This window comes from Cimex lectularius, unplaced genomic scaffold, assembly GCF_000648675.2.
Source record: "Cimex lectularius strain Harlan isolate CLEC.00 unplaced genomic scaffold, Clec_2.1 scaffold7, whole genome shotgun sequence".
Classification (NCBI taxonomy): Eukaryota; Metazoa; Arthropoda; class Insecta; order Hemiptera; family Cimicidae; genus Cimex; species Cimex lectularius.
In genome coordinates this window covers 3,850,240-3,876,112 of record NW_019392731.1, presented here as the reverse complement: position 1 = coordinate 3,876,112, position 25,873 = coordinate 3,850,240, and the positions used below count along the sequence as shown (strand labels likewise).

General features: G+C 34.1%; 1 protein-coding gene across 4 annotated transcripts in view; it reads right to left on the bottom strand.

Annotated features, from left to right (window-relative positions):
• The window catches only part of LOC106668645 (lachesin-like), a 75,247-nt gene that overhangs the window by 5,717 nt on the left and 43,657 nt on the right, over positions 1 to 25,873 (bottom strand). The window contains exons 4-8 of one of the 4 annotated variants that reach the window (XM_024226797.1): positions 23,049 to 23,210; positions 22,858 to 22,986; positions 11,820 to 12,104; positions 6,476 to 6,538; positions 420 to 533 (exon numbers count right to left, since the gene is read on the bottom strand). In XM_024226797.1, coding sequence (XP_024082565.1) covers positions 420 to 533; positions 6,476 to 6,538; positions 11,820 to 12,104; positions 22,858 to 22,986; positions 23,049 to 23,210 — 753 coding nt within the window. Of the gene's footprint in view, positions 1 to 419; positions 534 to 6,402; positions 6,539 to 11,819; positions 12,105 to 22,857; positions 22,987 to 23,048; positions 23,211 to 25,873 lie in introns of all 4 variants that reach the window. The other 3 variants (XM_024226798.1, XM_014397583.2, XM_014397584.2) reach the window with 3 other exon arrangements.

Sequence of the window (25,873 nt, the reverse complement as noted above, 5' to 3'; positions counted from 1 at the left end):
GGTTTTTTTAATTTGTTTATTACTTTCTTCTGGACGGATAAATAAAGGTAGTAATTTGAACAAAGTAAAAAGATAATTTACCTCTTAGTAGAGTAATCTACTCGAGTAAGCTTTCCAACGAGATAATAATTCTTTTTTAATTTTCTAAGTATAACTCAAAACAATTGTTAACAGATACAGAAAAGAACTTTCGTGCAAAACAAGTGCAATTAAAATGTTGTGAAGAAATTCATGTTATTACAAAAACACATTCCTGGATGCAAAATACTCAGTGAAAATTTCGAAACAAGTGCTTAAAGAAAGTGCTTTTAAAATTATGGTGTCGGTAGGCAATAGGAGTGCGAAACATTGAGTGCGCAGCAATTTTCGAGGAAGTGAGAAATTTGAATAGTGCGATCGGTTCGGAACCGCGGATGTACCTGAGGAGTATTTTACGACGTAGTTACTTATAGAGGAGGTGGTTGTAGTGGAAGGGGTTGTTCTTCTGGGGGTAACTGTCGTTGTCCTTCTTACCGGCTGGATTGTCTTCCGAGCTGCAACACACCCAACTCAACTTACCCAATTTGGAATGTCAACCATAAGCACTGTTGGTACACTTGAAAAACACATAAGCTTATTTCATTTTGAAAATAGTGCGCCATCTGCTGTTTCAGAGAAGGGGTGTTTAATTATTGCTATTACACACGTGTTATAAATTAAACAGAGCGCGGTTACGAAGTTAACCGGTGTTTATGTGGGGGTTCAACTTTCTGGAAACGGGAGATGTGGTCGGAAAACTTAAACTAGCTATATTGTTCCATTTCACCTGCCTTTACTCTTTCATTATGGTGATGGGTTTTACGTTTCTGTCAGCAATGAAAGCTTTATTCACTCAAAGACAAAATACCAGACACTCTTATTTTATTGTAAACCAAATTATTTGAGATTCGTTAAGTTTAATAAAAAATAATAAATTGGATGGTTGGAAAGAAAAATTATGATAACATCGGAAAATCATTTAATGAGAGAATAAATGTTAACTAACAATTTATTACCTAGTTTTTTCTTAATAAGGTGGACATTAACTCTCCTGAGCATCGAGTAATTAAACTAACAAATTTCGGCTTGTGAAACAGAATTTCATTCTGCAACAAGAGCGATTTGAAGCTGTTCTAAGCTTGTTGTAGGCGGCGAACGATGTCTATACTGCCTCCTTGCCCTCCTTGTTCTGTAGGATTCATGTCAGAAGAACGTGCTGGCCTGACAATCCCAAGATCCTCCAAGTAATTTGTGACAACTCGAGCGACATCCAATAGAGATTTATCAAGCATCAGCACGAAGTTGTCCCAAATGCGACTTTAACTTAGTGCAGAGAAAGATTAGTTTTTTACGATAATTAGTTCAGTACCGGCATGGACGTTGATTCCACCACATACAATTATTGACTGTCTTTGAAAAGGCTGTGACTCACGCATGGCACATGAAGCAAAGCGTGTCTTCTCCACACAAGGTCCCAATCATCTCATTGCCATAAACGAAACCATCGCTCATCTGTGAAGAGAGCCATCGTTCAAATGCCCAAGCGAGAAACAGATTTGCCAATAGTCGCCTTATTACAAGACGCCTCTCTAGTGGTAGAGAACCTGATGCGGGCGAATCCTTCTGGTGACTCTTTTAGATCTCACCCTTACATATGGACTCTTTGGAGTTCTACTTAACAAGAAAGCCGATAAATGACGATTCTGTAGTGCAATGGGCACACCCAGGACTTCGGTTATGCAACGGGCGCTACATCGGCCAAAGCATCGACCCGGGCGAGATTTTCTCTACTAAAAACCAAGCTTCGGAACTTTTTAAGGTCATCATCAGGGCAAAACAAATTTAAATATGTCTACAGATTGCCGTTTTTTTTTTACAGGCGAGATAAAATTTCCTTGAAGACCCACCCAGTCCCAACATTGCCAAGGACTGTAACCTTTCTATCTTAAGGTCATCATCAGGGGCTTTATTAATTTCACATTTTGAAAACATATTTGTACAGTTGATTTAACAATCAATATAACTATGTAGACCTTACAAAACAACCTTAAAAATCTTTACAGATTGACATGCTTAAGTTTTTACAGACGAGCTCAAATTTCCTTGAAGGCCGACCCAGCCGCAACATTGCCAAAAAGAGAAACCTTTCTATTTTAAGGACATCATAATTTCATATTTCGAAAACTTATTTGTACAATTGATTTGACAATCAATATAACTATTTAGACCTTACAACTTTAAAAATCTCTATAGATTGACATATTTAAGTTTTTACAGACGATACGAAATTTCCTTGAAGACTGACTCAGTCCCAACATTTCCGAAAACTGTAATAGTTTTGCAACCTTATCCCGGGGGTCTTTAAAGACCTCTTTTTAAAATTAATTCGACCGTCAAAAATTGAACTTAAGCCCATAGTATCTGTTTGAATGTTGCAATTATTACTTTTCATTTCAGTATGTAGAACTTCTTTTATTCTTCTTCTGAGTAATTAAGACTCTTTTTCAATTATTTCAAAATTCGAAAAGTCAAATTTGTTCCTACTTGATATTTTAGCCCGGAACCAGTTCGAGATTTGTTCCAGTCCTTGGTAATGTTGGGACTGAGTCGGTCTTCAAGGAACTTCGAGATCTCCTGTAGAACTTAAATATGTCAATCTGTAGACATGATGATGACTTTAACGTAGGTCCAAAGCTTGGCAGTAACTACTAAATTTTTTTTCTTCGTGGAGGCCATACCTTGATCCAGAGTGTTCGTAAAATATTATTAACACTTGATAAATGTAAACAATGAATTATGAATGTTGTGTTTACGTTTTAAGTAAATTATTAATTCCATTATATTTAATGGTCTATTGACCAAATTACTTCTTTCAATTAATTAATCTTTTATATAAGGTTTTGGTCGAAATGAAAAAGTTAGTGACACGAGCGGGATTCGAACCCACGGCCTTCGGCTAGCCGTAGTGACACTAACGTTTTCATTTCGACCAAAACCTTACATAAAAGGATTAATTAATTGAAATGAATTATTAATCCTTATACCTAGTTTTATGGAAAATAAATAATTACGAGTGACCAGTTTTTTTAATCTTTGAGAGTATGTTGATACATTCTAAGTAACGACAATATTCATGATGGCTTGAGGGAGGTAGAAATTTTTATTAAAATATTTTACATGAGACATTCATTTTAATGTTTTATGCTTTTGTCAGTAGTAGAAGTACAGCTTTATCTAATTAGGTAAGATTTTATTACTTCTAACAGGTTAAACATTAAAACCAATACTTTAAACACGAAAAATAATTTAATTATTATATTTTTACTAAACTCAATGATGTTGTCAATTTACTCACTAAAAACATTTCACTTTGCTTTGGGACAAATTAAAATCCGAATTAGGAAAAGATTTACGGTAGGAAATCACTCGCACACATTTAAATAGTTTATCACTGTAAGACAGCCACATTGGGCTTCTCCCATTTGTTATCACAGGGATCACCCTCTTTTTAACAGCAGCCAAGTAAAATAGGTCAGATTCTTTTCGTTTCCAAACCCGTAAGAATATAAAATATACTGCGATAATACTTTACTATTAAATATCAATATATTGTTAAGATTTAGGAACAACACGTTTAATTCTGAAGTTTCGACGAAGTACACTACTTTTTTATGTCTTTCTGTTCTGCTTGATCCTAATCCTGAAGATCAATGAAATATTTATAGTCCTATTCATGCCGTGCTGGATTTACGATAGTTTGCGTTTGGCATTCTTCGATTTTGGGGAGAAATATAAAATTTAATGCTCGCAGTTTTAACCCTCACGATGGTTCGAGGATGCGAAAAGTTCTAATAAATATTAAAGTGACATCACATCGCGATTGCATGTAAACTAATATGGCAATTCAGATAAAGCTAAATTAATGACTTGAATACTGTATTATTTGAACACAAAGCTTTCAATTTTCAACATAGGAGTCTACTGACGGTTCTGAATAAATGAGTAAATTATTAACCAAAACATGAGAACTCAGTTAATTTTTTAAACATGGCAAATATAGGAAATTTTTGATGTTATTATTAGTTAAACTAATTGGTATAAAAACTGTTCTCAAGTAGGTAAATTAATCGTTATAGCGACACTTATATTTAGCGCAAGAATGGGCCCCCCTTTCCAATTAAACTGCCGACCAGTACAAGAGGTATGAGGCATTTACGTGCTCCATGAGCTATTCAAACGTTCCTTAGGATACTTGCCACTTTTTATTCTTTTTTAAGCATATAACTGGGAAGGGTAGGTTAAGGGAAAAGCTTTACTAAAGTATAGTTAAATACTTTACCCTTTACTCTTTACTTTGAGAAACCACCCAGCGGAAAAAATCTTGCAGCTTTGGAAATATACCTACCTATACGTTTATCTACATTGCCGATTATTTTTCTGTAGAAAAGTGTTGAAAAAACATTGAATTGATTACTACACTGATGAATTGTCACTGAATATAATAACTTTTTTTAATTTCTTTATTTCTCTATTTTTGCTTTCCTTAATTACTCCTCAAAGTTAAAGTTTAAAGGTTTTATATTTACTGTTTTCATTCAAAATTCTTAAGTTGCATTCATTTCCTTGTAAGCTTTATAAATTCCAAAAATATTTTAAGTATAATTTTTTTGAACTTTTCAAAATATCTGAAATGTGATTTACAATTTTCTTGGATTAAAAACACCAAGTTTTTTTTTGTCTGAAAACTGGTGCAAAGTTTAAAATATTTTCTGCTTCTATTTAACGAAGATGTTCATTCTATAAACATCAAAATTAGACGTATAAAAATCTTTACTTTTTTAAAAATTATTTCCCCAAATTGTTGTACATAAGTTGGTTGAAGTGGATTTGTGTATATTTGAGGTTAAATTGACAGACTAATGCTCAAAAATTTCGACAAGTCTCACCTACAAGAAATTATGAATTTTACCAATTTCTTCTGTTCTTTCTGAGAAACCGACGGACGTTTTTGGATAGGATACACACATCTTTATCTTGACCATTTTCGTGTCGACGAATTCGCGTTAGGGAGAAGGTTTCGGCTCATGAGGGGTTCAGGAGAGGAATAGTTAGTCCTATCAATAAGATAGGATCATTTCGAGTTAGGTAGGGTAAAAAAAGGTTAGGTCTTATTATACGCGGGTTAGTGTTAAGGATAGGGTGAGGTTAGGGTTAGGGAAGGTTAGTTTAGGTTAGGTAAGATTTAATTTTACGGTTAGGTTTCTAGGGTTAGAGTTCTTGCTGAGTATACAAACAGTTTGGTTAGATTAAGTAAGGAGAGTTAGGATAAGAGATTGATTAGGAAAGAATAGTTATAGTTTATTTTGAGATTAATGTTAGTACAGATTACGGTTATGGGTAGGTTATGTTAATATAAGGATTAGTTTAGGTCATATAGGTTAGGTAGGTTTATAGAGATAAGATTGAGATTAGATTAAGGTAAATTTGGGTAGGGTTAGTATTTTAGAACGTGTTAGATTTGGTTAGGTTTGTCCAAAATACGGATTAGAGTGTGTACAAATACTTTGATTAAAACTAAAATTTCTATATTGTGTACATCATTGTATAAATTCATACTCATTTGTTATATGTATTTGTAACATTTAAACAATGTTTATATATCCCTGAGGATGATCTCAATAAAGATCGTTATTTTTTGATAGACCATTGCTTATTATTTGTAGTGTACATAAATAAAAAATGCTAAAAAACGTTTGTACCTAGTGTTAAAACAATTTGTGGTTTTTAATGTGACGTTGACGTATATCGGCTTTACTTAGTATTTGTCGGATTGAATCACTGATACTAATTCGTTTGCTCTGTGCCAATATTAGTATTGAATAAACATAATGATTTCAATTAACCTGTTGAGCACTCGGTCTGTTAAATCAGTTTATTCCAGAACGCTATTAATACCAAGTACCTTTTTTATCTGTGTTCATTTTAATTTAGATCGTGATTTAATTATTATTTTACAGTGGCAGCATTAATTCTCTCTTCGAATTCAAAATTCATTAAAATTACGGAGTAAATAAAAAACAAAGCGTCAGACTTGCAGCAAAGGGAAAATTTTAATTGCACAATCATTCTATGAAATTTTCACAGCCTCTTCGACATAGGTGAACGGTAAATTAGCCCTATTTCGATCGTTTAGCCGACCGATCTGGGTGCGAGGAAAACCCTTTAAAAGGTATTACTTCTCGGCAGTAGTTGTAGGTGCCGCCAGGAAGTATCTCCCTTTTTTCCCCTTGACAGGGAAGGTGCGTTTTACTACCTCCGGGGGCACTTACCCTCCGGCTAAGTAGTTCTACCCCCACCTGCTTCATTGATTTTGTCCAGATATACCTTTCCAGTTTAAAAAAAAGCCTTGATTTTCAACGATGTGGTCTTCATTTGCAATATATTTGGAAGAACTTACTGTCCTTGCCGGCCCTGTTTCCGATCTCTGTGGTCCTAGGCTGTTGAGAAGGTAACGGTATTTCTGAAACATAATTGAAACGTAAATAGCTTATAATCTTTATTATTTATAGTTCTTATTTGTTTTACAATCAATATAAATCTTCAATTGAAAGGGTTTAAAACAGACCAATATGACGACTCTATGGTGTAAGCGGCTGGTGGAGCTGTAAAACTGTAAAACTAGCAAAACATAAAGAGTGCTTGAATATAAAATAAGGCACACTAGCATATAAAAAAATCAATCAACCTTATGATTCGGATTCGATAGATGGATGGAAGAATAGATATGATTTTGGGCAGGACACACAATAATTTTTTGCATGACCATTATTGCATTACTAGGAAGGTTAAGAAGGGTAAGATGTGTTAAATTAAGGAAGGTTAGGTTAATTTTGGTAGGGTTATGGCTATGATTAGGTTAGGTTTTCTTTTTTCTGCCCAACTTTCATCTGTGATCTGCTAATTGGTGATTCGGATACGATAAACAGATTTAAACATGCATATATTTTCGGGCAAGATACAATTTTTTCGTGACCATTATTGATAGTGTGTAACCGGGAAGGTTACGGACATGTTAGGTTATGTTAGGAAGAGTTAGGATCAGAATGAGGGTTAACATAGGTTAAGATTATTCCAGGTATGTGTAGGGTTAGGGTCGAGTTAGGTTAGGTTAGGGTTATTGTTAAGATAGGGTCGGTTCCTAATCCTCCTGGTAACAGCAGAAGTCGCATTAGCTCATCAACGTTAAGGTAAAAGTAAATAATCGAATTTAGACATTGATCACCTAACCAGACCATACAAACGCGTCAAGCCACAGCACTCGTTGACAGTACAGTAAACATAAATTATTTGGAGCTTAAAAAAATAGTTACATTAATGACCCAATAAATAGTATGGGGCTTCTCGAACCTAGACTATTTTTTTTTAACCTTCGATTAATAATGTATTGGTGTTGTACTTTGCTTCCGTGCCTTCCGATTATGCGGTTTCCACAACTCTACTTAGCCTACCTTTGTTTCTCACTCTCGTCTATTTTCAAATATTATTCTAGGGTTGTGGCTTTTGTTAGAAGAATAACCTACTCGAACGTCTACAATCTCTTAAAGTACGATTTACAAATTTTTGTCAATTTCTTGTTTCTCCACTTCCGTACCTTAGTTGATCAGCTAATCCCGAATGTTTTAGACACATGAGAACTATTTTTCCGTTTCGGTCTTATCTCGAGTTTTCCGAAAAGGGTTAATCGGAGAGTTTATGCTTACCTTCTCTGATTTGAGTGGTAAGCTAATCAACTATTTCTTTATGGGTGAATATAAAGACCTACGTTTTTTCAGCTATTCCACCGTTTATCATTTTTGCTGGAAATTCTTACCACCGACTACTCACGTTTGGAGCCTTTCAAGTTTATTAAATAATGTTTATAGACATTACCATTGCAAAAGGTAATGTTATTTAAATGTATTTTTAACCAAAGCGCTTTTTTAACAGCGCTTAAAATTTCTTATGGATTAGATAATCGAGTCGACCATTTTTACTTTGTTTTCAACTAACCCCAGAGCTTATTACCCTTGCGCCATCTTCTGTAAAAACTTTTCGTTTCTTCATAAATTAATCTTTATGTAAGGAATTGGTTGAGATAAAAAGTCAGTGTCACAAGCGGGATTCGAACCCACGACATTCGGCTAAATACGCCGCTGGTCTACCACTTGAGTTATCGTGACTTCGATCCACTCGGATACAAACTTCCCATCTCAACCTACCTTTCGAATTTTCCCTTCTTTTTGCCATTTTTCAAATGTCGTGTATTCTATTCGATTTTTGGCTACAACAAAACCAAATCTCAGTTATAATAAAAAAAATCTATACTCAAATTTAGTAATACGTGTGTTAAAAAATTTCAAATCCTAAATATACGAATAAAATTCAGTAGTTTTCGAGGTCCGTTTGACCAATTAATACCTTTCAATTAATTAAGATTTTAGTTAAGATAAAAAAGTCAGTGTCACGAGCGGAGAATCAAATAGATTACACGATACTTAAAAAATGGCAAAAAGGAGGGAAAATTCAAAAGGTGGGGTTGAGATGGGAAGTTGGTGTCCGAGTGAATCGAGGTCACGATGCTCAAGTGGTAGAGCAGCGGCGTATTTAGCCGAAGGTCGTGGGTTCGAATCTCGCTAGTGACACTGACTTTTATCTCAACCAATTCCTTACATAAAGATTAATTAATTGAAAAAAGTTATTTCATCAATCGGACCACGAACTCTAATGCGTTTCTTTATAAAGTTTCCCCTAGGTATTCAGAGCCAACTTGATTTCAGAATATTTCTAAAAAAAAAATTATTATTTGTATTCTAGGTTGTTGAACAATGCAGCATGGAAATTTATTTGTTAACAGAACGATTTCGACATGATGACATGAATCTTCTACGGGGGTAATTACATTTCTATCCTTTAAAACATCTTTTTGTTTACATTAGTTTTTGGTGTTAAAATATAAGTATATTATATCTTATCAATTATTACTCCCGTATGTTTTGCTTATATTTTTTTACATTTTCTTTTTAATAAATGTCTATCATGTTACTATATACAATTGTTTTTATCATTTTGCAAATTTACATTATAATTATGGATAGTCATGTATACTTTTTCTAATAAATTTAATCTTAACTTTTTTCCTGTATTTTTTAATTATATTTCAATGGTTTTCCTTACTTAATAATCTACCACATTTGAGCTAAAATTTCCCAAAGATCTGTTGCAGTGTGTGATACCGAATAAGGGATTGTCACCAATTCTCTATTGGGTGATTTCTCCAATCTACTTTTTATCAGGTTTGGAATTATAGGTTTTCTTTTATCGTCACATTTGCTGCACACATCTTATAAGTTGCACGTAAGATGAATAATATAGTCAAGGATGATACGCTATGAATTATATTACAATTTCAAATTTTCCCTTTCGTTTTTAAGACACCGTCTTTAATTTCTTAGACATTGCCACCATTTTTCAGCAAAGGAATTTTTTTTTGTAATCATCCTGACGTTTAAATTATATTCATCAAAACAGGTCTGTTATGAGTCAATCATTATGTGCAAAGAAAGGAGTTCAAAAGCAAGAAGCAAGACCCAGTAAGCTAGAACAGTTTATTTCATAGTTTTTTATGTTGTTCTTTTCCATACCCTACAAACAGTTCAGAACATATAATTCGGTTTAATGGTATGCCTACTAAATTATTACTAGTAACATAACTTAATGAAATAATTTAATTTATGAAAACTAATCTTTTATTAACACAACAAATTGAATACAAATAAATATAGCTATATTCTTTTTTCGTCTATTGTTTATAGAAATTATAAAGAAAATTTAATTTAAGAGTCTACAAACGGAGCTACTTATAAGAAAAGGAAATGGTTTATGACTGGAATCAGGGGCGGATCAACACACGAAGCTACTATTTAAAAAAAAAATGAAATTCCAGTGATAATTCCAGTGATGATCCAAGCAATGAAGCTGCCATTTTACTGTCTTATAGACACTACAGAAGAGAAATAATGCCAAGAAAATTTTGCGTTCATGTTTTTCCTCTCTTGTCATTGTCAGAATATTTCGAGTAGCTATCTAAGAAGCGGAAAGTAGTATAAAACAGAATTTTTTCACCTGTTTATGGTCGATTTTGAAAAACCTCTCCAAACTGGGCAATATTAGTTACTAGTGACTTGGGAATGAGTTGCCTTGAACTGAATTAACGCGTTAATAATTCTTCAGTAATCAGTAGTGACGTCCTTTGTGGTGTCCCAGTTACATCGGTAACTCGAGTCACTAATTAGTTTCCTTTGAGCAGCTCCCAGTGTAGACAGCATTATATTCGCATTTTTTTGCCAAGCATCAGTTAATACATATAGTTAATATAACAACACACATATACAACAATTATATACCAACTTATTTACCAAAACAATAAATGTAAATAAAAATTAAAATAGAAAGTTTAAACTTTTTTAATCGTTTTTTCAATAGATCCGATTACACCCAAAATCCTGACAGCATGTCGGAATTGAAAGATCCCACGGAGCTGAAATTGTAAGAGATGTACACCGTGAAATAGAAAAGACAACTTGATATGTTATCATGGGTTGTTACTTTCAGTTTCCAGACTCTTCGGATTGAAAGTAAGGAAATCTGTCAAGCCATTCATCCCAGTGGTTTTTTATGCCCTTTTTGAACTTTTTATTGTCACCGACCTGTGATATGTGTTTATACTTTTGAATTTCTTTTGTTATTGATTCATCAGCTTTGGATAATACTAATTATGATAATAGAACAAATTGATATAATAAAAATAAAGCATTATTAATTCGATTATATTTGTGTTCCGATGGACCAAATACCTTTTATCAACTAATTAATCTTTACGTAAGATGTTGGTTGAAATGAAAAATTTAGTGTCACGAGCGGGATTTGAACTCACGACCCTCGGCTCAATGTGCCGCTGCTCTAGCCACTTAATCACAATAGCTCAAGTCTAACTTTTTCCTTTTCAACTAATACCTTACATAAAGTTTAATTAAATGAAAGAAGTATTATTAGCATTCATCTTACTACATTTAAGATTAACTAAATTTTTATTTTAGAAAAATTGTGCTTACAAAAATAAATAATTTACTATATGTCGCTAGAAGTATCTTTCGGGACGTTATGAGTTTCATAACTTTGTACAGCAACTTCCTAATTGTTTTTGTTTTTTCCTTCCGTCCGGACAAGAAGAGATTGTTATTTTTCGATCTCTCATGGCTGTTGGTCTTAGCTGCTATGTGAGCTATTTACCCGTTTCTTTACCTACCATTTTCTCTATCTTAAAAATTCTTCTTTCTCTCCAAACCACTCTTCTCGCCAGTTTGATTTGGGTCCGAAGTCCTGCATAGTCTCGATGCCTGCTTTCCCGGAGCAAGAAAGGAAAGTTACCTTATTCTTTCTTGTTTACGTTTCCTTATAATTTTTTTTTTTACGATTACACTATTTCATTTTTCTTTCATTATTCAATATTTTTTGTATATATTTATCATGTTAACTCTTTCACCCAGCCGAACACCATATTTGAGATATTAGCGCAAATAGTAATATATCGTTATTTGATTTAGTAATTATTTGATTTAACAACAGCGTAAATGAGCCGTATACTCTTCGATGAAATATTGACGATGGATTGACCGGAATTTATCCTCCTTGGTCGAAATACCGTTGATATAAATCCGTTGTAGTTTAAATTCCATTAAAATAACGATAATGCCAGTCCTTACCGTAAAGTCTAATAGACCCTTCCGTCTCTCCTAGCGAGTTTTTCGATATGCACCTGTAGCTGCCGAAGTCTCGGCTCGTGAGGTTTCTCACTGTCAGTTTCATGTATGTCCTATAAGAGTTTTCCTGTATGTTTGATATGTACTTTTTGGTCGGGAGCAGCATGACGCCCTCATAGACCCAGTAGCTGATCGCCTTCGGGTAGGCCTCCGTGTTGCACTCAATGGTCACGTCCGTCCCCGCTGGAGCTCCTACGAGCTGATTCGGCACCCAGATCATCGGCGAAACTGAAAACGATAATCGCTTTTGTTCAATGGTAATAATGTAAATCTAACAATATTATGACAACGGGCATGTTTGCAAACACAAGGCTAGTTTCAGGAATGGCTACAAACTAGACAATTGGCATTCATGATTATTCGATGGTTATTGCCATAGAAACCAAAAATTAAACCTTTATTAAACTAATATTTCTGTTAGCTAATCGTAAGCCACAATTTTATATAAAATTTGTCCTAAGGACAGGTAGCAAACTTTGATGGTCCAAAAATAAATAGAAATTTTTTCCCAACTAAAATCGATGACAAACGTTATTCAAAATATGTATAGTTGGTCTAAATTGATTATTTTTAACAAATCTGTCAATTGAAACTAAGATTATAACAAGAACTTAATCATCAACGCAAGTTCGCTTTTCAATGTTTTATTTATATCTCAAACCGGAACAATTAGATAAAATAAGGGGAGGCTTGCTGCCTGTTGTCTTTCCGGTCAATAGTACATTATTTAAAAAAAGGCACTTTGAAAATTACGATGTTAAAACAAAGGATTCGACATAAGTCTTGTAACAAAACATAATAACAGTAGAATAAAAATAATGTTTAATTATGTTTTTATTAAATTTTATGGGTAGAAAATTGATTATTTTTTCTTGTACTATATTTTGGTTTTACTATCCTTCTATCAAAAACATGATTGGTTTTTAGCACATCTTAAGCGTTACATTACTAATACAAAAAGTAGTACAGCTTTTTGTACTATGAAAGAAAATAAAACGTCTTATTATAAAAAGAATTCGTTATTTTTACATTACAGCCGACTTTCCATAAAAAAAATAATTTTGCTAAACGTCGAAAGTTTGAAAATTAAAAAAAAAACACAAATAGAAATAAAGGCCAATAAATATTGAGGTGAAAAATAAATCCCAAAAGTTTTCCAATAACTCAATTTTATCTTTCTTCTGTTTTGCCTCAAAGTATATTTAGTCATTATTGTTTACCAACTCTAAAATATAATTAGTTAAGGTGTTATTGAGGATCAAGGAGAAGGAAATGATTTCACACTGAACAAAGTCTGCAGATGAAAAACCGTCAAAGAATTTTACTAACAACTCATCCAGCAAACATTTACCTAACTTTTAGTAGGCAGGAACTGAGGAAATATTTGGTCTATACTGGCTAAAACCAATTTAATTACTATAGAAAACAGGAAAACCAGATTGAAACTTGCCGCCTCTGTCATGACGATGCAGAAACTGGAGAAATTGCAGCACGTCCTTTGTGATTGAAACAGTACAGCTTCTTCTTAAAAGCGAATTTGACGCTTAAAGAATTGGCGAATAGAAACCCCGGAAAGTGCTAAACTACGTTAAGGGTTGGGCACTTTTCGAGCCTGGAAAAAAGAAGAGTCAATTCCTCGATAGTTCTTTTAGGTAGCAGTGGGAGAAAGGGATCCTTTAGTCAACATTGACCCCGCGGAAGGGAGGTGTTTTTCTTCGTCAGTTAAGTTCGATATTTCGTATTATTACAAGTTGTGGCTAATTTAAAAAGTGAATTTTAAACATTTAATGATTATATATTACCGTAAAGAGGGAACCCTCACTTAAATTGTTAGGAAAAGTTATATGTGTAATTTAATGATACTTTAAAAATAATACTATCCGTAAGTTGATTTCTCGGTTCAATAGTCGAAAGTATGGTAAAAAAGATGCAAAGAGCTCCGATATCCTTCGACCGTTGATTATAAAAAAATTAAAGCTTCTAGATATATCTTATATATATATAAGTTATGGTTTCGATGTAAGAAACTAATTTTTTAAAAATAAGGTTTATTCAATATAAACTACAACTTTACACAAGGGTTCTAATTTAAAGTGTCTGTACTGTTCGGAGTCCCGAGAGGATCTGCGAAAGAAAGGGGTCATACAATACAATCTACATTTTATGCTTATAATCTATTCTCGGAATTTGTATATGGGAAGAATCGTTTGTTGCTGCATTAGTGGTTTCGTGCAGGCGTAACTCCTCCACCCCTAGATGAAACATTCGGAGAATGTTGATTTTCGGAGGCGGCAGCTGCTGCAAGTTGCTGTCGTGCGAAGATATACCGGATGATTCCATACCCAGATAGTAGTAGAATGAGTCCATACATGAGGATCGTCCATATACTTATCGATGTAGTGATGATTGGTTTTGTATTAGCTGGAGTCAAATGTTGACTTTCTAGTCGGTTCAATTTGACATGCTTTACATTNTATATATATATATATATATATATATCACTCTGAAACTCATACCCAGTTGCTTTCGGATGCGTTTAAACGCTTTTGTGTCATATTTGCTTGGTGTCGTTGAGGGTGGATCAATTTATTACAAATTTTGATTGATTGACAACCTAGAAGCTTTAATTTTTTTATAATCAACGGTCGAAGGATATCGGAGCTCTTTGCATCTTTTTTACCATACTTTCGACTATTGAACCGAGAAATCAACTTACGGATAGTATTATTTTTAAAGTATCAATAAATTACACATATAACTTTTCCTAACAATTTAAGTGAGTGATTAACAATATTATTATATAATCATTAAATGTTTAAAATTCACTTTTTAAATTAGCCACAACTTGTAATAATACGAAATATCGAACTTAACTGACGAAGAAAAACACCTCCCTTCCGCGGGGTCAATATATATATATATATATATATATATATATATGTTATATTAGAATAATTTATTGAACCCATGTCCGATCATATATGATTCCCTTCGAAAACGTAAATAAAAGACCAATTTATTAAAAAGATTGATATAGAGGGAAGAAAAGTTGGTTCTTTTCAACAATGTTCATAAATGAAAAACTGAAGAAAACGTAGCGACACACTGTTAAATAATCCAAAAGTCGAATACCATCCCACTGAAATAACAAGCATTTTTCTTTTTCTTTTTTCTTGCATGAAGCATTCTTGTTTCTTGTAATGAACGAAACCAATAATTCCAGTATCGCACATATTCAGAATGATTAACTCAATAGGCGACCAAATGGAATGGGCTAATTGATTCTTAAAAACGTTATATGAGAAGCAGGTTTTGAGCAATAAAATCCTTTGTTTATGTTTTTTTCCAGAACATCGACGCTACTGAATGTTATGATTATTTTCACAGCATATTACTACCGGCTTGGTTCTTCTTTCTGGTATTTTGGCCAATTTTAACAAAAGAAAAAACGCATTTCCACAAGCTTTCTTGGAATTTGTCTTCTTCATCAAGACAATGAATCAATTACTAATTCACAAAGTCTATGTGTAAAAATATGATCGTCTACATTCAATGCTTCAACTTATTGTTTCGTCCATTGTGAAGTCATAAGGAGACTGGAAGAAGATGTAGATCCTGACAAAGAAACTGAATACTTTTTCTTCTAATAATCTGTATTAATTACTTTTGTGTTGAATATGATATAAATATATTTTAAAACATTTTACAATAGTAAATTTGTTCTGCGTCCTACAATAACTTGTAAGTATGTGGCATTAAGAATCCATTGCTGTTCTTCGTATCCTATCGTATCCCTTTAATGGCTGGAACTAACTAAAATGAGAAATCCAGCAAGTATGAAGGGTGAGGCAGAATGCCGTTTACAATAAAACATTCCCCTCCGATTCAACCAATTGCTGCACAGAATCTGAAAGGTCCATGTCGATCGATATCGGAGGTGATGGTTTTTCACCCCCAGGAAAACTAATTTCTAAGTTTCCCATTTACTATTGTACACCATACAATAGCTGCAGTTAAAGTAAATTTGCAACTGTGTTTTAGAGTTGATAATACATCAGATTATGAACTAATTTTGCACAATGATCTTTGTATGTAATTAGGAACGTAGGCTAAATAAACCCTCTTTTCCTTTGTGTGTCAATTTTCTAAGATTCCCCATTTTACCATATTGAGAACGAATTTGTTATACATAGAGATTTATCCTCAGGTGTGAGCATGATACAAAATTTGGACAAATGATAAACTGAAGTTTTTTTAACTAGATACCAAAGTTTTACTAAACTGCTCAAAAATAAATAGGGATATTTGTAATTTATTCTTGTTTTAATAATTTTAATTAAATTAATCCAGATAATCTTGTTGGTTGGATAAAACAAAATAGAAAACACAAATCAAAAACAAGCAAATGTTATTCCTCATTTTTAATAAGGGATTTATTAATTACAATGATTACTAACTAAGAATAGTAACCATGAAGAATATTATTCATTTTATTTAAGGTTTTTAGTTGAGATAAAAAAGTCATTGGCACGAGCGGGATTCGAATCCACGATCTTCGGCTTGATACGCCGCTGCTCTACCACTTGAGCGATCGTTACCTCGATCCACTCGGGCACCAACTTCCCATCTCAACCCCACCTTTTGAATTTTCCCTCCTTTTTGCCATTTTTCAAATGTCGTGTAATCAGATTGGATTCTCGACGACAAATGAAATGGTCACTCATGGAGAGCTTTACTGAAGTATACTTCATTCCAAATCATTAAATTCATTAATTTCGTGGTCCGCTTGACCAATTAATATATCACAATTAATTAAGTTTTTTAGTTGAGATGAAAAAGTCAATGGCACGAGCGGTATTCGAACCAGCCATTTTTCAAAAATGAGGGAAAATTCAAAAGGTGGGGTTCAAAAGGTTCAGAGATGGAAAATGGTGTCCGAGTGGATCGAGGTCACGATAGCTCAAGTGGTAGAGCAGCGGCGTATCAAGTAGAAAATCGTGGGCTCGAATCCCGCTCGTGCCATTGACTTTTGTATCTCAACTAAAAACCTTAATTAATTTTAATATATTAATTGGTCAAGCGGACCACGAAATTAGTTAATTATTCATTTTGTAAACAAAGTTCTTTTCTATCTCTTCACCATTTTAATCCATTTGTATTCTCTTTAACCTTGGAAGGATATCATCTTTACCAGAAGTTCACAACATTTTTGTGAGAAAGAGTCATAGAGGTCACCGTCAAGCGGATATCGCAGATGTAGTCGGCGTTTCTCAGAGCGTGGTCTTCCGGGCTTTAGCCCGGATCCGAGAGACTGTAAGTGCCTATAGGAGGCCTAGTAGTGGATCTCAGCGAATTACGCTAATGGAGGACAGAAATATTGTCATTGCTGCAAAACGGAACCCTTTCCATAGTGCCTGCCAGATCCTAGATAAAGTATTGGACGAGCGTCTAGAAGAAAACACCAATTGGAATGCAGTATATACTGATGAGTTGGGTTTCTGTCTATATGTGACTACACGCGCCGAAGAGTTTACGGAGAACAGGGGATGCGTACAATGCCCTAGTTTGTGCTACACTTTGGAAGAGGCCGTGTAATGGTCTGGGCTGGGATTTACCCTGTTGGACGAACGGCAGTCCATATTGTTGAAGGCAACCTCACTGCTGTTCGTTATACCCAAATTTTTTTCGAGAAATACAGAGATCTCATTGGCAAGGATTTTGGAATTCTGGAAGACAATGTCAGACCTAATCAATGTTAAGAACACCTAGGAATGTCCCATCTGCCTCATCCCCATTGTCTCCAGACATAAATCCCATTGAGCACATGTGGGATGTGTTTCACAAAAAGGCTCTTCGATCATCATCCGCAGCCATTCGATCTGCAACATCTTAGTGCAGCGTTGAAACATCTATGTAGGGAAATTCCTTATGAAATTAGTGACAACCTTATTAACAGTATCCCTAATAGGTGCACAGAGGTTTTAGCTAACAGAAGACATTATACACGGTATTAATTGTTTAAAAATATTATTGCGTCCAATACATAAAATTATGGTATAAAAACTTTTAGTATTTTATTCACACCAATAAATACATTTATCCTATATACATTAATCGCACTCATACTGCTTGATATATGGAGTACTCGATATTCCTCCATCTAACTCTTCCCTATAATAAACTAATCTATATTGGGGTCGACGGGGTATTTTTATAAAATTCCCGCCATCAGCTCAAGTCATACATACAACCTGAGAGGCTAGAAGCTACGTCATGTGAATAAATACATTTACTCATACAAGACACAGAAACAACAAACACATAACTTAATTTCTATATACAATAAAAAATTTCGAATTCCTTTAAAACGCGAAACAGAAGACCCTGAAACTCGCTGCTGTGTCCGCGAACTCTCTTTAAATCTGGCGGCATCCCTACTAGCGCCCTGTAGGGATCCAAGGCACGACATGCTTCGACTATGTGGGACACATTGAGCAACCTTTCTCTGCATAACGCACCCCTGCGGGGGACCTGGCCGACGGTGTTAATTGTTTACAAAAATTATTGTGTACAATAAACACCATTATGGAATTAAAACTTTTATTTTGTTATTTTTCATAATTCCTTATTAAATTTGCTTGCAGTAAAATCAATAATTTCTAATAAATTTTAACGGTATTTATCATAAAAATGCTAGGGAAAGAAAATACTACAAAATTGGCTGTATCCCTACACATTGTTGACCAGTTTATTTTATCGGCAATAATAATAAGACTAAGTTAAATTGAAAGGAGTCATGTTTCATTTTCGACCTTCGTCATTTACAATTTTCCTTTTGTAGCGATTAGTTTGTAAATAAAGTTAATTTACAATGCAACAAGAAACTTTTTATTAATGTATAAAAACGATAATCATAGGCAATAAAGTTCGTCGCTGCAAACATAGAATAAGGAAAGCATGCAATATTTCCGAATATTTCAAATTATTTATTTACTTTATTGCTACCTTTAACCCTCGAAGCAAAGTTAAAAGATAAATGTTCAATTTCGGTTGGATTAGTTTTGGAAATGAATGTACTTATAAAACCACTGAATATTAAAACGGCAATAAGCTATTATCTATTCATCAATGAATGATTGATCATCTAAACAAGCCATTCATCATTTTTGTAGCTGTTAACGAATTCCTCCCTTCGCGGAATTAAGTGTGTCGGCAAATTTCCACCCGTTCAGCGTTTAGCTCTCAATTTACAAAGATTATATAAAGGAAAGAGCATCACAAGTAATTTTTATAGATGGTTTACTGATTAAAAACCTGTAACTTTGGAAAATTGCAAATTTTCTTGGACGCTCAATATCGTGCCTCCTTTGAAAAAAAATGAGTTGATAATAACCTTTTTATCATTACATTTATTAGTTATTGATTATTTGGAGATCGTGAGGAGATCTTCTGGTGTGACGTAGGTTTAGAAAAACATTTGGTTTATCGTCCCAACGTTTCATTTTTTAATTATTCGGAAATCGTGAGATGTGATATGGTGTCTTAATCATCGACTAACGGTCACTAATCACCACATGTTTCGTTCTTTATTGAGATCATCTTCAAGGATCAAAGTGTTTGTTTTCAGTGTTGTGTGAGTGCCAGTGAGATATTTAGTTTTTGTCATATACGATGGATTTTGAACTGGTGTGTAAGAAGTAGGGTTAGAAATCCATTTTTCTGTGAGGAGTCTGCTTTTTTGGGGTGAAAAGAGCCGACAATGGAATAAATTGGGTAATGGTTTGATGTTCGGCCTGATTCACCTTTCAGGATTATTACAGACGGGGATAATTAGGGAAAGAGGGACAAATAGTTGAAGAATTGAATGAAGAAGAAATACTCTTTCCTTAATTATCCACGTCCGTAATAATCCTGAAACGCTAACCAGGCTGAACGACATACCATTTTATCCCATTGTCGGCTCCTTTCACCTCAACGAAGCCGACTCCTCATAGAATAATGGATTTCAATCCCTACATCTTTCCCCACTCCTTCAAAAGCCAACGTATATAAACAATAAACATTATACCCAACTGCACTCTCAACAACACACAGCAATGACGTCACAAGTACATAGAAAAAAAAACACTGAGAGTACAAATACTTTGTTTACATCTAAAATTTCTATCATTGTATAAATTTAGTTTTTCACATCTTACACGTATTTGTATAATTTAAACAATGTTTATAAATCCCGGGCCCTGAAAATGATCGAAACGCACGATAGAGAACATTTTTTTTAAACCTACGTCACGCCAGACCGCATCTCACGATCTCCAAATAATCATTAATTAACGGTCACTAAATACCACATTTATACACACATATTACATTTATTACAGAAAAAGAAAAATTGTTAGGGGATTTTATAAATACGTATGTAATGAGGGTGGCTTAATGAAAATTGATCAGGTTATCTACATATTCTGACATTAGTAGCACTGTCTTCTATTGTTGTTAATTAAATTGACTGGTAGTATTGATATTAATTTATTATTACATTAAAAATTAAAATAAAAGAGTGTAACATAATATTGAACGTTTGCACACAGTCTACGAGATTTTGTTACCGATTCAAATCACGTCTTTCAACGATTTTTCAGAAGGGTACTACTACTCAGGGGGCTTATAACCCATAAAAATATGCGTTTTCTCTGATCGTCTTTTAAAATACCATTTATAATTTTGTAAACTGGTCAGTTATTTTGTCGCTGGTAACTATTTGATTTTTCACATTAAGGTATTTTACAAACAAATTCCAATTAATAAATTCAGATAAAGTTCCGTTCTTGTATGAGAGTGTATGATTTCAAAAACTTCTTAAAGCTATTTATTTGAGAACTGTACACATATAATATTTATTACTCCTAGAATCCACCATTCCAAAAAGACCAACACATTTATTTCATATCTATTCAGATCAGTAGTTTGTACAACTTCCTTGTATCCACCTTTAGCGTAGGAACACTCCTGTATCACCGGTAATAAAAAACACTATTTTTATAATTAAAGACCAATAAGGCTAGTACCATTTTTGGTAAAAAATGTAGAAACTCTTCTAACGCTATATGGCATGGAATACATGGATATCCGCCAACCATTCAAATAAAATGGTAGTACATTCTTCAGCAAATTTTACATATGTAATTTTAAATTTGACTTTGTATAGGCCAATAAGTCTACTACCCATTTTTGGGTAAAATTTTAGAAAGGGTCCTATTGAAAATAATTTTTTCAATTCTAAATTCTCAAAATATAATCACCGACCATTAATTTGGTTTTAACAATTGTCATTCAACTGTTCAATAGTGCATGGAGTGGTAAATATTCCTCCCTTGAGATGGGATAGTACTGTTCTGAGTCCTTTCTTGACGTAAGCTCAAGGGTATCCTTCCACCTTCTATCCCACACGGTACAGTTGCCTTACTGACCTATTTTTCCAAGTCATTGAAGGCCATTCCTTCTCTGCATCCTTATCCATGCTGGTAGGGGAGCGTTTTGATCCCTACAATAAATCAAGTGTTCACAGCTGTCATTCCAGTACACCCCCAAACCATCACATTTACATTTGCACACCATTCAGCAATTCTCTCTAGCAACTCCGATCTTTTAATTTCTAATCGAAACCTATTAGAGTCTTAGTGAAAAAAGAATAGGATAAAATTTAACGCACACAAATCCATCCACATTGTCTTTACTCTCAAATTAGACCTTCCTTCCTGTTTTCTTAAATAATATTCCCCTCCCAACAACGGACAAGGTGTGTTACCTCGGTCTGTTTATCGTCGGACGCCTGACGTGGTATCTTCACACAGACTGAAACGTCAGGTTATGACACGATGTAGAGCTCGTGCATACCAAAGTTAGGCCGTTCGGTATGGACTTGAAATGTGGGATTCAGCCACATTCCAACAACCGGCGCTTTCAAACTGCCAAATCCTTAATCCCACGAAAAATACTAGATACTCCATTCTGATCGAACCTAACTTAAATATTTCTTTCCTTCAAGATGAAAACCGTTCCCATTACCGCAAATTTTAACTCTCCCAACAACCGAAGATCAGCACATTCAAAACCTCGCATCGCAGAAACCTTCTCACTGACTGAAGAGACACCGGCCGCCAGAGCTCGTAAGAAGTGATGGTGACGATAGTGAAAGTGATAATGACCCAAGTATCAAGTAAGCATATAATATTTTAGTATCATTGGAATAATATTAATGCGTATTTTCTTCATTGTTGTTTTTAATTGTGTATATATTAGTTTGCTCATTATTACATGGTACTTACTTGAAAGTAGATGTAATATATGAAAAATTAAAAAAAAAGCAAATAAAAGTACATTAAAAGGTCAAAAATAACGCATTTTTTGTCTTGTATACTAAAAAAGAACTCGCAATTTAGGAATCTTAAGTTTTATATTTGTCCTTATAAATAAAAAACTGGTACTTCAAATCTATATATTATAGACAGACAATAAATCTTAAATGCCATTAGAATTAAACTTGTTTGAGTTTCAAGTTCAAAAGGTCTCATTGGTAATGAGAAAGCGAATGACCCCGTTGTAAATGCTCTGCAATCCGGTTTTATTGACCCTCAAATTATACCCCATTCCTGGGGGAGGGATAAATAATACCTTCGAGATTGTTATTTCCGAACGTTAACCGAACAATCGAGACGCGATATTAAAGCAATAAGACGTTTTATCTTATTGACAAATCCCACATTCAACTTTGTGCTTAAATGATGACTCTGGATGCTTAAAATATAAAATAAAGAGCATTTTCTGGTCATATGAGAAACGAAATTTTTAAAAATTTCTAATTTCATGTAAACTTTCGGTTTTATACGTTGTCCACAAAAGTCAAACGATTTGAACCTTCAATCCTTCTGTTTGTTATACTAAGTAGTAAGAAATGTATTCATTTTGACATTTGACTTACATTCTACGTCTAGGATTATCCTCTTGCTGACGGAAGGCGGAACGCTGTTCGACGCTATGCAAAGGTATGCGCCCATTTCGTTTCGTGTGATTCTTGTCAAATTGAGCTGTTCTCCTTCTTGGATATTGACTGGAAAACATTCAAAAAAGTTTAATTACTCTCCTGTTTTTCGAAATGAAAATATTACTTACTTTTCGTTTTCTTATCTATGTTGATAGGTTGTCCGTCCTCTCGTCTCCAAGAGAGTTTGGGCAGAGGAAGACCCTCGGCTTTACAAGTGAGGGAAACGTTTTGGTTTTCCCTGACAGCCACTGACGATGGCGTGCTCTGGTCGTCCAGGATATTAGGAGGAACTACAAAGAAGAGTGGCAATATGAAACTTAGCATTTAAAATTAATTACAGATTGCTCTTTGCTTGTGTGTATTCAGTCACAAAGAGATTTGATTGATTAATGTTTTATTTGTAGACACAACATATCATCAACCACTCTTACATCCAACGACTTGGTTTTGATTGAGAGAGAGAGGGGGGAGGGAGAGGGGAGAGAGAGAGAGAGAGAGAGAGAGAGAGAGAGAGAGAGAGAGAGAGAGAGAGAGAGAGATAAAGAAGATGAGAGAGATCAAGCTGTAAGGCAAAATAAGTAGATTAGAAAAAGCTATAGGTAAATAGTGAGAAAGTAGAATGGAAAACAAGAGAAAACTAAGAAAGCCGAGTAGTTAAAAGATAATGATCGTTACAAAGCGAGACAGGTAGGTAGATAGATAGATAGAGAGAGAGAGAGAGAGAGAGAGAAAGTGTTTGTGTGTGTGTTTGAGAGAGAGAGAGAGAGAGAGAGAGAGAGAGAGAGAGAGAGAGAACAGAATGCACATGAAAAAAAGTACAATGAGAAAAAAAAGTGAATCGAGTGAAAAAGTTTGGAGAAATAAAGCAAAGAAATGCGAGTAAGAGTGAAAGAGGGGGAGAGAGAAAGATAAAGAGGAAGCAAAATATGACATGTAAATAAAAAAAATTCTCGTTGAAAAATAGTTGGGCGTCATCAATTATCATTGTCATTTCCTTTATAATGGTAAGTGACATAATAACGTTTTGACATTTTATGGAAAATTCAAATTTTCTAATAGCATGGGTTAGAAATTCAAAGCTGGGATCTGTCATTTTTAATAATTCTCTTGAGTAATCCTTCCAGGAGAAAAGCTAATTTCAAGGACGTAATAATTAATCTCCGTGATATACGGAAGCCATTTGTGGGTTTTGTGTTAAGCGGGGATTACAGTAAAGTATCTTCCGCTGTTTACTCTGTTCCGGTTAATAAGGAATTCCAGTAGGTTCTCACACCTATTTGCCCTTCATTGATTGGAGTTAGCAGCCTTATCCGTGTCTATAGGTAAATATCAATGTAGACGATTTCTCCTGGTCTCGTTGAGTTGGTGACACTTCCTTAAAGTCAGAAACCTAATACTATATTCAAATCAGGTTTCAACCGAGTGCAGCACCCCGCAGGTGGAGCGACCCTGCGGCCCCGCTGGCTTGTTTGCATAAATCAATGAATAATTCAGAATGAATTTTAAAAATAAGAGAAAAAGTGGAGTGTATAAGTAAAACTTGCTACCGTCTGGAAATAGTATGCATCCCTTCTGAAATTCCATTGTCCCCATAAAGAAAAAGAGATAATTTAATGAATTTTAATGGAAGATTTTTTTTTTAAATTTTGTTTGTTAATAAACAATTTTTACCTTTTATTAATTTACTATTTAAGGGTATAACCCCAGTTACAAGTAGACATCTTATAGAAAATTTTGAAATAAATATTATAAAATTTTAATATACAATTAAAACTAAATTAATAAAATAAAACAAAGTATGCAAAGACTTACTTTTTATTTGAAAACCACTAATTGCATGTAGTAAAACAGGCATTATCTTTAAGTTGATTGAGAGATACGTGATAATGATCAACAGTTGAAGGTTAAGTACTGATACAGTATGCTGGAGTATCTAATGTAATTGGTAAAATGTGAATTTTTATAGAACGTAATTAAAATGCTGTCAGGTGTTTCAAAGAGATATGCAAAATTTAATATAAGAAAGGACATGAGACCTTCAATATGAATGTATATCGGTTTATACAATTCGAAGTATCAAAAATTAATCTTCGGATGTCTACCTCTGATCACATTACTGCAATTTTTGCAAGAGTTCCAGTACGCGTCCGACCAATAGCCAAATGGAGCAAACTTTGGAGGATAAAGATAAATAAAAACAAATGTGCTTTATTTCTACAGCCCGAAGAAAAACCCTAAAACCGACTACGATACTACGTTGTGTTAAACAGACTCTCCAGACTAATCTCTAAACTACTTGGCTGCCAAAATATACAAATATTCACCAAATTCTGTCCTTCCGATTCAAAGTGCACGGATTCATAAACAGCGCTCCCTACTGTCTCCAATACCACAATGAGCTCAAAATACCCTTTGTAAATAAATTAAACCCAACATAATTTTCTAGATTCCACGATAAACTCTCCATTCACCCCAACCCATTAGACCAATATCATCTAACCCTATAATCCCGTCCGACGACTATAGTAGAGACGACCCCAGGACCGCGTCCGGAAATAGCCCTTGAGTAAAGTTGGAAGAGCAACAATCTTAGATAATTCCTCTCCAGACATTTGCAGGGTCAGTGTTATTTGTAAATATGTATCATAACATTGAGTCATACAAATGGCGATAAAACCGTTAACAAAAAGGGGGTACAAAGTTTTAAGTCAAGCCAGAATAGGTCATAAAGGGTATTTTTCTGGAAATAGTAAGAAAGACGATCTTCTACAGCTTGTTCTTCTTTACCTTAATTTTATGTAAATTTCTTTTACAGCTATCCATTTTAGGCCATTTTTCCGACAGCCTTCTCATAGCTACCATGATTAAAGTAAAACTCTTTTGTTATTGTAATAATAAAACAAACTTAAAATTAACCAGCAGCAATGTGATGAATTTATGTTTATAGATATAA